At 38.2% G+C, this 14,959-nt stretch overlaps 1 protein-coding gene across 5 annotated transcripts in view; it reads left to right on the forward strand.

Annotated features, from left to right (window-relative positions):
* Positions 1 to 14,959, forward strand: part of fhit (fragile histidine triad diadenosine triphosphatase) — a 308,346-nt gene that overhangs the window by 222,368 nt on the left and 71,019 nt on the right. For all 5 annotated transcript variants that reach the window (XR_003832322.1, XR_003832321.1, XM_029432412.1 and 2 more), the window contains exons 5-6: positions 12,570 to 12,715; positions 14,745 to 14,774. Coding sequence is in view for 3 of the 5 variants with exons in the window: in XM_029432412.1 (XP_029288272.1) it covers positions 12,570 to 12,715; positions 14,745 to 14,774 (176 nt within the window). In the remaining 2 variants the exon portion in view is untranslated. The remainder of the gene's footprint in view (positions 1 to 12,569; positions 12,716 to 14,744; positions 14,775 to 14,959) is intronic.

Genomic DNA, 14,959 nt, shown 5'->3' on the forward strand with positions numbered 1-14,959 from the left:
CAGAAGAAACATGTCGATTTAGTTATATCTGTAAATCGACTCACAATAAACTGTACAGCTGCATCAGTCTCATCCACGTTTGTCTTTTGTGGGGATTGCCTGTAGCCAGGAAGCTAGCTGGCTATGTGGAGAGATGGACCCACATTCTTTATTCCACCCACAACAATGTGATTGGATGACTGAACAAATCCGAGGTGTGGGCAGTAATTCACAGGCCTTGACAACCAGGCTAAGTTAAGGTTATTGTTATTGGAATTTACATAAAATATAATGTAACAATGTGGGTGGACCCCGGCATGTAAAAGGGAAAAGAAAAAACAGAATAACACAGGCTCCTCCAGTCACCACCTCAAGTGAAAACAGTTAATCCAATAGAAAGAAAAACAAGAAGCCTACATTTGGATTTTCTCTGATAAGCAATATATAAATTCTCCATTTTTCTCTTGCTCTCATTGTGGATTATGCATTACAGCACCATTATTTCAGTGGATGATGAATTTATATAGAAATCCTGAAGAAGTCACTCATCTGCTGTTCCACAGCTCAAGATATCTTTACTCTGTGCTTTATGTTTATCCTGCCAACTGGAAGAGAAAGGGGAAAAAAACCCTGAGGGTGACACTAATATATGAAGCTATTCCATCTCTCCCCGACATATAGAAACATCACATCATGAGCCCCCCCACTGCAAGTTAATACGCTAGCCCATTTACTCCTCTGTGTGTGTGTGTGTGTGTGTGTGTTTGTGTGTGTGTGTGTGTGTGTGTGTGTGTGTGTGTGTGTGTGTGTGTGTGTGTGTGTTTGTGTGTGTGTGTGTGTGTGTGTGTGTGTGTGTGTATGTGTGTGTGTGTGTGTGTGTGTGTGTGTGTGTGTGTGTGGACCTGTTGGAGTCCAGAGTAGCAGGGAGGAAGGAGACACAGCAGTCAGCTGAGGGGACATTAAAGAGCCCCGGGCCTGCAGGAACACTCACCACTGGAGAAGTGAAACATATTTCTCTCCCTTTCTTTGACTGCCAACATTTGGTCTGAGAACATTTTATGTCTGCCTGATTGACTTGAAAGAACCACTCCACCAATTTAAAAAAAACTGCTTGCTCATGATGAGGGGTACAATTGGTGATTTTACAAGTTGAATTGATGAACTGTCATTTCCATCGGAAGGCCCCAAAAGAAGAGCAATACTGAGGGTAGAGAGACATTTTCATCCCTTTATGTCTTTCAGCCAAGCTCATTTGTTGTCCTAGCTTTAACACTACACGCCCTATCACAAATACACACAGAAGTTGTTCTATTTCACACACCACAGCTCTTAATTAGATCATTGTATTTTGTGCTTAAAACAACCAAGCATTTCTGCCTTGTCAGAGATTTGAAGAGAGTCTTTGACAATATAAGGTGGAAGCTCTATCACATTTTTTTTTCCCGCTATTGATTTAATAGTTTTCCAGAATTTAAGGGGATTATTTAAGTTATTTGTGGTTTCAGTTTGGAAATAATCAGATTTGGCTTTTCTGATTTTAACAGTGGATGCATTTCGCAGCTGCCTGAAAAATATGCCAGAATTTAAACTTAAGATATTAAAACAATGAACTAACATTATCAACAGAGTGTGAAGAGGTAACAGTGTTGACATCTCTGTTGTGTTGCAGAGGTATCTACTGAAGTTAGCATGCTAACTGACAGTTCCAGCAGTCCTGTGAGTCAGTGGAGCTGCAGTCTGCTCCTAGTACAGAGGGAGAAGAAGTACAGCTGTCTGACTCGGGCAGACTCAGAGCTTGTCAACATTACATCCATGATCCCTGCACATTTTGATAGTTTGTTTTGGTTTAATCCAAAGTGGCAGGAGGCTGTGTGTGAGATTGTGAGAGAGAGAGAGACGGGAGAGGGACAGATCTGATCTGATTCAGCCGACTCCTCGCCGGATCAAACTTTCTGTCGCTGCCGTTATGCAGGTCAGACCCAACTGGCTATATACCGTATCTGAACCGGTTTGGTTCACTTGTCTCAGCCGCCCGGACTCAAGCCAACATACAAACTATCAAAACATAACGTTACACAGACTACAGCCTCCAGTGCCTCAGTAAACACAGCTATCTGAGCTCCACGTGAAGATTATTAAACAGAAGATATATTTACACTCAGAGTTTCAGCAGTCTAATGCTGTTAGCTCTAATGAACAGAGTGTAAGTCTGTCCCAATGAGGGAAGAAACACACAGTAAATATATCAACACTGGAAGAGAGAGATATCTATCTATAGAACACAATACACAATATAAAGAATACATTAGAATACAATAAACAAACAACTACAACTAAAATATAAACAGGTTAACATACTCTAGTTGATTTTTAATAACTGATGGTTTTGATAGTTGATGAATTTAGACTGTATGGACCCAGTAGTAGAGGTGAAGTACTGCCCTTTATTTCTACACATCGCACCTTTAAAGGGCTGACAGAGGTCTCAGCTCGGGGTGGGGTGGAGGATGATGGCTTTTGCACATGTGAAAACAAAGCTCTAAAAACTCCTCCAAGACTGATGTCCGGGCGAAATTGCAACATTTGCACCGACAATCCAGTTGAGTCTATTAAGCTCAAATTAAAACTGATGTGTCTCAGTGTCGCAGCGTTACTGAAAGTCTCTAAACAATTCTGAAAAGTCATAAACTCTGATTTGAAAAAAGGTGAGCCCAATCTGTTGTGTAATTTAATACATACTAGTTAACAAATTTACCAAAAGGTGTACTTAAAATGATTGTAATTTAAGATCATTAAAGCAAAGAATACAGTCCCATGTTGGCCATTTTCTGCTCCCACTCCCATTCACATAATACACACACATCAGACGTACAATCCTGACTTTACTGAGGTCTTTTGATATTTTTGTGTAGATAAATGTCCATGTCAGTAGCTCTGTGTCATTTTCCAGGGCATGATGGGGTGATGGGGGCCATTTTAGGCCAGCTGTAATCAGGCAGAAAGAGCCAATTGTTGCAGCAGCGGTGATGGATCTCTTTGTTTTGGCCTTCCAGGATTTGGAGCTGCCAAGGGAAAGGGCATTTTGATTTATTTGAGGGACCTGCTGCCTTCATCACAGCCTGTTATACTGGGAGTGTGTGTGAGAGAGATGGAGCGAAAGGAAGTGAGAGAGAATGTGTGTGAGTTTGTGGTTTTGTCATTCTCTTCACTCTTATTTGTTGTAGCAGTGAGCCTCTTTTCAAAGCAAAGAAAGGCTTTTGAGAGGTACTTCAGTGTTGTCCCAGTAACGCACAGGGATATGAAACATTTACTCCAAGATGTAAATATCATAAGGCAAGGTGTCAAGCATTTGCTTTTACTTTGAACACATCATCAACTTTATTGATGCAACTGAACAGCTGGCTCACTTGGTATTTATTAACAGTTGTTTTCTGACACATCTAACTACTCCTTTGTTTTATTTGCATAACTTTGATCTTTTTTTAAACCCATAAAAATAAAATGCCTTCCGCTGACATTTTAAAATGCCTTTAGATATTTGTTCCCAATTCCTTTGCATCAATAACCAACATTGTATCCTTTGAGCCTGACCATGTGGTGAAGTCCCATTTTGATTTAAATCTGTAATTGTTACATAAACTGAAATTGCACCAGTTTCCATTTCAATATTCCGAGCACTCATAAAGAAAGTAGAAAACAAATATTTATCAAGATTGCTTGTTTGCGTCTTATCATGGGTGATCCAATTCATCCAATCCCTCCCCCCTAATCTGGCTGCTCAATTTTCACAAAGCATAATGACAAAGTGGGAGGGAAGGTTTCAAGGACTGTTGAGACTGAGCGAGGGGATGTTAGTGTTTGGTTAACGTTCCATGAACACAAATCCCCAAATTATACCCTGTATAATAAAGCTGACAGTGCCAACTTCATGTACTTTAACCTTTTCCTCTAAAAGCAGATTTACAGTTGGTCAAAAATAAAGGCATATTGTTGATAATGATTCTACATCAGTGGAGAGAGTTCAGACTCAAACAACAACAAACAAAATAAATAATAAACACATTTTGGAAAAACTCATGTCGGGTATAAAATACACAAATGAAGAAATAAAACATGTAATAATAATAATAATAATTATTATTATTATTGTTATTATTATTATTATTATTATTATTATTATTATCATTATGTTATATAGCAACACAAAATTAAGCTAGAATAAAAACACAAAGGCAAATGGTGCAAATACATAGTGGAGAGACAAACAACAACAAAACAGTACAAAGTGATGTATGGTTGAATGTTTACAGTTAACATTACGTAACATAATCCATATACTTTGTTCAATGTAAAACTGAGCTCTTTCTGTTTCTTTCCCCCCTCACATTTTACGACATTAGCATTGGGACACAGTGGTGTCCATCAACACCAGACAGCAATTTTATCCTGCATGTGGCCATCATGAAGTCTACTTGGTTTAGTAATTTTCCAGTGTGAACAGCCCACAGAATCAAACTATATTAGAATTAATATGTAGTGTCAAATTGGTGTGATACTACTGAGACAGAGAGGAGGAGGAAAGTCACTGAGGGGGATTTTGAAGCTCCGGTGAAGTCATTGTAGTTGTGTAAAAAGGACAGTGTGGCATTGGGAATGGGAATAGGGTGTGTGGGTATGGGGGGTACAGGGACAGATGTTTTCCCTCAAAGAAATGATTGCATTTGCAATGTAAAACCAATCTGCGATGCCTTGTTCTTATTACATGCACCACGACCCTGGGAGTGAATCAGACGAAAGCAGTCAAATAACTGTTGTGACAGATAATAATGGGATATGAGCAGATGGTTTTCTCACTATATGGAAATGCCCGGGCTCTTCAATCTCATCCTTCAACCCCCCCGACTGGAGCAGCCGGCCGGAGATGGAGGTGAGGGGCTGTTTAGAGCGGAAGATAAGATTGGCCCAGGCAGAGACATATGGAAAGCTAGTTGTGGGGATGAAATCAACCACCCCTGGCACACTAAAGACCCAGGCCATTTGGGATCCCCTGAAAAAAATGGGGGTTGTGTGTGTAGATTCACATTGAAAGGTGCTGTGTGTATTGGCATACTGTGAAAGGAGTGAAGGATTGGCACCTTGTGAAAAGTTCCTGTGTTTATTAGGCTGATATAATGAATAGAATGCCAGGCTTGTGTATAGTCTACTTCCTGATTGGGTTGGGACTGCAGCCAAGGAAGTTTTCTGGGGTCCTGCAGCCCTGTGTCTTTTGAATTACCCTCATGTTGGACCCTCAACAATGATTACGTTTAGTGCATACATTTCAGTATAAAGAGTGCTAAGTTTAGACTGCTGGATGTGCAAGTCCTCATACCATAACAATAAAATAGTGTGTTTGTTAGTGTCCTTCAAAGTTTCAAAAAGGATTCATATGAGGGTTCACTGCAGCGGAGGCTGAATTGTTTGATTAGTAGCGACACCATGTCGAGAAGAACCTGTTTTCTACAATGCCAACGGGGGAGTTCCCACTTGGTTGGGCCAATCGAGGAAGATGAGTGAATCAATGAGTAGGCATTATTAACTGGTCAACATGTCTTTTATTTCAATACCAATATCCATTATCTTGTTTGCCACAAGATAGCCTAACATCTTTCATTGTACAATAAACAATCTCTTGTACAAAAAAAATAACAAAACCAAGCAAAAGTCTCCTATGGCAACATAGGCCATAACAGTTTCATTTATCAACATGTAGTGTAATTTAACAGACCCAACGGCCTCACAATACCTCTCACTTCTCCCTCAGCCAGTCGCTGAGACAAACTAGATTGTTTACATTCTCTGATGTCAATGCTGCTCTCTTCTTTTGCACTATGTTACGCTATCCGTAAAACAAAATTAGCCTGCAGTCCATTGCAATCCATCTCGCGATTGAGCTGGTTAATCTTTCAGAGGTAGATTTACTAATTCTGCTTCTGAATGCCAGATCGAGAGCTGGTCGCTCACCTTGGTGCTAGCTAGCTCCGAGCTAGTTGCTAAGTGCTTTGCTCTGTGATGATATGTCAGGCTAGAAGTACTGCGATGATACGAAAATTATTTTCTGCAGGAATTGCACAGAACAGTGCTCCTATCTACAGTTCCATCCGGGCGTTATTTAAATGTAAACTGTCCATTCACTGGGCCAAGTAGCGTTCAGACAGAGCGTGAAGAGAGGTGGTTTGAGAAAAAATAGTTTTTTGAACATTAAAGCCTGTAATCATGTTTTAGTGGAAGCTCAAAATACTAATATGAACCTGAAAATTAGCATAATATGTCCTCTTTAAACAAACCACGGTTGAAGGTGAGGATTCCACCATACCTCCTACCTCAGGGTAGATTCATATTAGAAACAGATTTGTCTGCCAACCATAGTCCAATTTCACTCATAGTCCTTTGAGCGGGTAAAATTGCCCTCTTCAGAACACACACCGGAAGAATAGTGAAACCCTCAGGGTATCCCGCCACAAGATACAATCTGCAGGTTCACATGCATGCATAGTGTATGTTTTGGTTCATGGGTGATCTCTCTACTCTTTATCCCCGTAACATAAACATTAGCCGAGCTACCTAAGTAAGTGAGACAGAAACAGAAACAAAGTTCAAGAGAGAATGGGCAAGCATTAAAACTAAAGAATATAAATTGTATATAAAAAGTGGACAAAGTCACTGTGATGTTACCCATTGGTTTGTTCACTACCTTTTTGAAGCCTCGAGTTCAGCATTTTCACCAGAGCCATATTGGTTTTTGGCCGTCACCATTGTTTTTTTTGGAACCAGAAGTCACAAGAGAGAGTGGAGCTAAGTACAACCAAACGCTGAAAAATACCTTTTTAACTGAACAAAATGTTACAATTAACTTTCACAAAGTTAAAACACACTCGGAAAAGGTTTAAGTTGTAAGACAAAAACCCAGACTGAACAACACCATGGTAGCAACCTGTCAATCACAAGGTAGCAACGCCTAAAGTATACCCCGCTTTATTGTCAATAGTTTAGAGTTAAAACTAGGGATTGAGACCATAAACTCATTAGAAACATGTTTACTGAGTAATAAATCATGGGAGAAACCAGGTCATTTTCTAAAAGACAATCAGACTTCTTTTTGCAACCAGCGGAGTCGCACCCTGCTGGCCATTTGAAAGAATGAGGTTTAAGGCACTTCTGCTTTACTTTTCAGACGCGGAGGAACACAAACTGAAACTTAAAGGAAGCCTCATCAGATATGTCCAGAGCTGTGAACAAAGTTGTATAAAGACGTTTGTGGCTCCAGAGAGAGCTGCATGAAATCTGATAATTTGCCTCAAATGATGTCACTTCAGAGGGTGTGTGGAGAACAGAACCCACTCCTCATCTCGTCTTGAGGCTAGCGGCTCCAGGCTACATTAGCTGCTACTAGGGATATAATTACTTGTATTCTTGAGGCTCACATCACTAATTTCCTCGGTACAATACCATACTTAGCGCTCTGAGTTTGTCTTTGTATCACTTGTTTCATTTGCTTATTATTTACATGCACTTTGACTTCTACTGTTTGAAACTCAACACTTCCTGCAACTGTTTTAAGTTAACCAGGACAGAGAGGGATAGTGGCCTTTAAGCCACTGGATGGTTTTTGATGTGAAACATTTGTGGAAGAGGGTTCATTGATGGCAGCTTAACACTGATCAAAAAATGCATAGGAAACGGAAAATAAGAATACCACAAATTAAATAAATAAAGGAATTAGCAGTAGTTATGCTTAACTTTAGATGTATTCATTTACTATTTGAATGCCTTTATGTGCAATAAAGAAGGCTGTAGGCCAATACTCAACATACAGATCCAACAGAACATATAGTAGTGGATAACTTGCTGAGGTTAATGCGTTTGTTGAAACATTATTCATCCAGCAACACAAAGTAAACAAGCTATGTCTGTTTCTCTGCACTCTCCAACCTCAGCCTGCCTCATCTTTCATGTGGGCAAGCTCCATCACCACGGCTGCATATAGGAAAGAAAGATATCAGGTCATGTGACATCTGGTTTCATTTGTGTGCAGCTTGCACACACACACACACACACACACACACACACACACACACACACACACACACGGAAAAAAGAGCAAACCGATCATTTGTGCCTCTGTTTGTGGCTCTTGAGATGAATGGCTCCCAGACGAGGCCACTGTGGCATGAAATGCTAAGATGTAATCATCTTCTCGCAACAGGATGCTGTTTCATGAGAGGGGAATGAACTCCACTGTCTCTTTCACTTTCTTTTTTTCTTGCTGCCTTGATATTTTCTCTTCACTAAATTGGCATTTTAACACCATCTCCCATGTCTCTGATTTGTGAAGGAAATCAAAGTATTTAGATTTTTTTTCAGTTTCACTTTCTTAAATTGAAATATTATTTTGCGTATGTTTGTCACATAGTCACATAATATGAAGGGCCTACCATTCAAAATGTCTGTATGTATATATATATATATATATATACACATATATATATATTATATACACATATATACACCGTATATTTATGTCCATTTTAAACCAAAGGCCCCTTTGGATACATTTTAGTTTATAAATGTTTAATTTTGAAGACAGAAATTACTTTTTGACTCTCAGGTCATGATATATTATTGTAAATCATGTTGATTTATTGATTTTACTGTAAATATTTAAATATAAAATTTGGTTAAGAGCTGCATTAGTGCTAATATCTCCAGTGTCAAGTCATCTTTATTTATAATTGACTGGCACATGTCTTGTTTTCTTAAAAAAAGTGAAACAATCTGGCAGTTCAGTCAGATTATTATTTCAACCTGTTTCCAATACAAATCAATTTGTTTTAAGACATTTATATAAATGAAACAATTGAATGATACTAAACCAACTCCATGACAATATATAAATTAGATATAATTTGAATGCTAGCTGTTTCCTCCTTTATTCATTGTTGTGCTAAGCTAAGCTAACTGGGTGCTGGTTGTGGCCTAATATTGAACAAACTGCCAGGTGAGAGGTATCAATCTTCTGATCTAACTCCCAGTAAGTAAAAAAGAGTATTTACCAAAATGGCGAACTTTTGCTTTAAGATTTAGGAAAGATGGTGTTTATTGTTAAATATTTAAAAAGACAGACTGGTTCACTAGAATCAAAATAAATAAATGACAGTTGACTGTCGAACATTTAGGAAAACAGTCAAAAGTCAACATTAAATCATTACTCAAAACAAAAACAAAAACTGACTTAAAGTACATACTATCCTTGAAACTATTATAAATCTTAGTTTTTCATCATTGAACATTATAATGTTTAATATAAACACCATAATGTTCAATCATGCCTTACATTTAAAAAGATGTAAAGCTTTGTATTTGTATTTCTTGTCTTACTTTGTCTTCATTCTTGGACAATGCAGCACCCATGTTCTTTTATCTTTTTTTTTTTTTTATAGTTTCCAGAGAACTCCTTCTCACTTTGTTCCTTTAAGCTGCTGTTATTGATCAAATAACCCATGACAGAAAGCAACATGCTCCTGAAGCCTTTTGGATATTTGCTCTCTGCTGCAGTTGCCATACCACTCATCAAACTGTGCCTTACTTCTGTCACTGAGCTTGATTACTTTTCTGTGTGCAATCGCTCTGACGTGGGATAAGAGCTTTCTTTGCAATATGTTCCATGACCTTTATGACTTAAATGAAATGGTTCTTTTTATTTTCTTCAAGTCAAGTGGTCTCACTCTTTGTTAGAGAGCCAACATGGAGGCATACTGTATTTTCATTTTTAAATGTTCACATAAACATTGGATTTAACTATTTTCATATAGAAGATGATTCTAAATGACTGTAGTGATATCCTGACTTTTCCTCCAACATCCTTATTAGGTCATTATTATAATCATTGTGATTATGGAACCATGTATTACTGCATGTATGGAGAAAGATAACATTGAATATTAACTGTGTCCTGTGTTTGATGCTGAATATTTGAAGCTTAAGTGGAACTAAAGTCTTTTTCTGTTGTCTCACTTGGCCAATTGTCAAGCTTCAGGTGATTACAAAGAAAGATACATTTTAAATGAATTTACACAATCTTTGAAAGCTGCAAAAACATTTGGTGTTTAATGGTATACGCTAAATTACTGTTCTATTTGAAATTGTACAATCCACTCAAAGTTCAAGTCAAACAACAACTTTTTATTAGAGTCTTTTGAAATGATTTCATTATGCTAACTGGTGGTGCAAGTGTTAATAAAGTACATGTACAATATCCAACATGCAAACACATACACACACAAAACAAACCATTTGTATAAGAATAATTATTTTAAAAATAATGGCAGCTTTAACACTCATTACCTGAAGGAGGCATTATGTTAATATTGCAGCAGCTGTTACTTTCTTTTGCATTTCAGTGGCAGGTGGTATTGTGCCTACGTATGCAGTTCGTAACTGCTGCTATCATTGCTTGTCTGTCCTATAGATTACATGGTTGCACTTACAGACTGAACATCTACCACTTCTGGTCCGCTGAGTGAGTTACAAGCCAGTTCAATGAGCTGCTTCTCATCTTGTAAAAATCAGCTGATAGAAGGATATAATGAGTGGTGGTTGATAATAACAATCAATCTATCGAATCATACTCCTCCATTTGACATTAATAACTAATGACAGAAGTATGACTTCAACACAAAATGATGGACAATGACACAATGATGGAGGACAGATAATGATCCCTAAATTGTAAGAACAGGAAGCAGGAACACTTGTGCTCATACTGTATGTTCTGTTCAAGTTGGTGTACTTGACAGAGCCGGATCTACACACAGGCACTGTAGGCACATGCACAGGGGGCCCAAACAGAAGGGTAAGGAACAACAACTGCCTACTTAATGAACATATTTTAAAATGATATGTTAAACGTTATTCAATGTCGGCTACATTAAAAAATATTGCAGCCTGTAACAACAACATACGGCTACTGTTTCAAACTGAAAGAAAACATTCAGAACGTATCACTAGCATATAACTAGCAAAGCAAATAGTTTTAGAATGTATGATTGTGTCAGTAGGGGAGGCGAGTATAAACAGCTGTTGCGGCATGTTGTGAGCTACAGCTGGCAGGCAGTCATGAGCTAGCGGGAGTTGTGTATTCCTGTTTCCAAAGTAATGTAAGATGGCTACATTACCATATTGAAATGTAGCCAGTGCTACAGTCGTTTTGGCTCACAGCTACAGTATTTTGTAAATCCACAGATACTCGTTGTGGTGACTGTGATTTGGATTGTAATTGTTGTCGTAAACTTTTTTCAATGCTAAATATTTAGTACATGCATTTCAATAGTGTAGCATATTAGCCTGGGAACGGTAAATGGTAAATGGACTGCTTTTATATGGCACTTTTTCCAATCTTTGCGATCACTCAAAGCGCTTTACAACACATCAGCATTCACCCATTCACACAGACTCATACAGAGTCAGAGGCTCCATACAAGGTGCATATCAGCACATCATTGGCCATCAGGAGCAATTTGGGGTTCAGTATCTTGCTCAAGGACACTTTGACATGTTGACTGCAGGATCGAACCACCAAACCTCTGACCACTCTACCTCCTGAGCCACAGCCGCCCGGGAACATTGAATCCCGTTTTCTTTAGAACTAGTATTATTATAGTGTTATTGTTTGTTGCATCAAAAGCCATTAGCACCTGCTATAAACAATCCTGCGCCGTAGCTATCCCCAATCGCAATTGTCCGGAGCCACCACTGATAATCATGTGGCAGTTAAAAGTCATTCTGTTAGTTTATCAAATATCAAAATGCGGTTGTAAAAGGGCCCGGAAAATCTATCCATTGGATTGAGCTCTGGTACTTGGTACGTATGTCATTTATCAAAAAGTTTCATGCAAATGTGTCTTTCTTCAGTTTTAAGGCTACACAGTAGATCCTTTAAAAGCACATTCTGAGTGTAAAGACAAAATATGGTGAAAAGGAAGGGAAACAGAAGGCGGTCCCCCGTTGTGTGCTGCTGTTTACTGTGTTCATGAAATAGATGGATGGTATTCATTACATCATGAGTTGAAATGTTGTGTTGGCTTTGTGTCTGCGAGGTATGACGTGCACCAACGTCTTCAATGCTGAAACTTACTGGCGTGTGTCTGCACTGTCAGCCACTTCTTTCTTGTTCCTCAGCTTGATGTTGACATACACACATATTAAATCATTCACTGGTTTTGAGATGAAGGCATGTTGCTTAGCAAAAGTTTTCCACAAATTAAACCACTTAATTGGTGAGCTTGTTGTGTAGTTGACTGCTCATGATTGATGCACCATTCATGTTCAGTAACTGCACAGCGCAGAGTGGATTATCACACTGACATTATGGCCACCGGTCATAGATGCAGAGGGTGCACATTGTTTGTGTATGAAGCACTAAGACTCACTATACTGTTTAAGAGGTTTTAGAGATAATTTCTACGAGGTGAGTAAACTCTGATTTTTCTATTTCAGGGTTGAAATGTGTCAATGTGTTATCAATACATAATTCTTTAACATAACTTATTCAGATGTGTTGGTATGTCCTCTGAGACCTGTGGAGCGTTTTCGGGATCTTCAGCCTGATGAAATGGCAGACTTATTCAGCACCACTCAGAGAGTCGCTAACCTGGTGGAGAAGCACTTCAACGGCACCTCGCTCACCATCGCCATCCAGGTAAAACACAGACTTACTGTACTGCTATTGCTCTACTATTTATCCTACCCTCATTGATATATAAATTCTGGTATCAGTTCACAGGAGTAACTATTACAGCAACCAATATTGTCCATATGGCATGCTGATACTGTATTAAGATGAACTTGAAAAACTCTTAAACTGTTCTTTAAACTCTTTAAAGCTTGGTTCAATCTAATCACCTTCATTTGAAATTCTAATGGCGATTGCAATGATAAAATAGACCATACATGAAGTCTTGGGTTTGAACTTTTCTTTCAGTGGAAATATCATAGTTTGATTGAAAAGCTGGAAGAAGGTGATACTATCTTACTGTTTGGGACAAAATCTGTTTCAGACCCATCTAAAGGAACGTTTGAAAGGATAATAGGTTTTAAAGGGGTAGAGGGTTAGAAAATAACTTGTTTATATTCGAAACATGTTAAAATAGTATCATTGTACTAGATGATTTTTTTCACTTGTTTGAAGAAAATACGATTTTTACAACTCAATAAAAGTCCAACTGACTTAAAAAGAGCAGAATGAGGCCTATTGGTGTTTTCTGCTGTCGTATGATTGAAGCTAAATACAGAGCTGACTTTGACACCCAGACAGGCTCTCATCCTAGACTGAATGAGCTATTCTGCATAACTGGTGATATATATGCTAATATCAAAATAGCACCTAGCTCGCTCTGCAGCCCTGTCAGAGAAAATTGTTTCACAGGTTAGAAGAGAGAAGGGAAAGAAGCAGAGAAGCAAAGAGTAATCTTTACCTGGATATCATTTTCTTTGACTGGGGAGGTGATGAAAAGTGATGAGAAGTGATGATAGGAGATTAGTTGTGACAGCTCCCGGGTTAGAGCCAACACATTAAAGGGGAACTCTCTGCAGGAGGGGCAACTGTTCTCTGCAGTACGCCACTCTTGTGACAAATAATAATATCACACAAATCAACCTCACTGGAGGATTGGTGGTGAAAAAAATATTTTTGGATGGTGACACAAACGCTCTATTTTTTACTAGATCAGTGCTGAAAAATAACAATGGAGCTCATCAGATTTGATTAGTTTTTTTCTCTTGCCACACTGATGTGTGATAATTATTAGAGCCATGCAAATTCCAGTCATCACCTTCTAATGAATAACAAAATATAATCCGAGTAAATTTGATTGCACCTAATATGGCAGTCGGAGAAGAAGACAAGTGTTGAATCGTGTCATTGTCAGCAGATAAAGGAGGAGTTGTGCTCTGGAGCAGCCAGTCTCAAGGAAAAAGAAAGAACATAAAAAAGAGTGTCAAGATCAGAACAAATACAGTACTGTCTCTTCCTTTTTAATTCTAATTCACATCTAAATGTACCTCTCAGAGGACAGTGATGTTTCCAGCTGTGTTGATTACACATTACACATATTCATTCAGTCATTTGATCCTGTGATAATATAAAAAATATTGATTAGAGCAGCTTAAACCAAGTGCTTTGAGATGCCTATACCGAACCATGCACACATCAAGTGTTTACACATTTATAAAAATGTGCATTTAAGAAAAAAGGAGAATTTGTATTGCTTTAAGTACAATTCATTCACATAACAACATAAGTTGTCGGAGACAGTATTGAATATGCTCATTTATTCTAATAATAATAATAATACATTTTATTTGGAGGCGCCTTTCAAGACACCCAAGGACACCTTACAAGAGATAAAAACAGAAGAACATTGGAAGGGAGAGCCGACAAACAAAACCAGAGATACTAACCAGGCTGTTTCAAATACTGTATGCAATCTATGTGTCTAATCATGTGTGTAGCATATATTTCATTCGCAAATGGAATAAAAAAAAATGGTCATAAAGAAATACATGTCATAACAGGAAGCAATGAAACAAATCGAAGGAAATCATTTTTTTTTATCAGGGAAAGTGAGGTGCTGTAGCTCATTTGGAATTAAAATGTTTCACTGAATTATTAATGTAAATATTCCTGAATTCCCAACTCTTTTCTAATTAGCACTCTCTGTTCCCACCAGGATGGCCCTGAAGCCGGACAAACCGTGAAGGTGAGAACTTAATAATTCACAGCCTTTAAATATGTCATGAGGCCTCTGCAACAGTTATAAACTATTAAATAATCATCACATTTGTGGTGCTAATCTCTTGGCATTGCTGAATAATTTAGAGATCTTTTCTAAAAGGTTTAAATCATTTTTGGTTTGGTTGGAGGCTGTATGGAATCGTTCACGTG

The sequence above is a fragment of the Cottoperca gobio genome, chromosome 5 (genome assembly GCF_900634415.1).
Source record: "Cottoperca gobio chromosome 5, fCotGob3.1, whole genome shotgun sequence".
Classification (NCBI taxonomy): domain Eukaryota; kingdom Metazoa; phylum Chordata; class Actinopteri; order Perciformes; family Bovichtidae; genus Cottoperca; species Cottoperca gobio.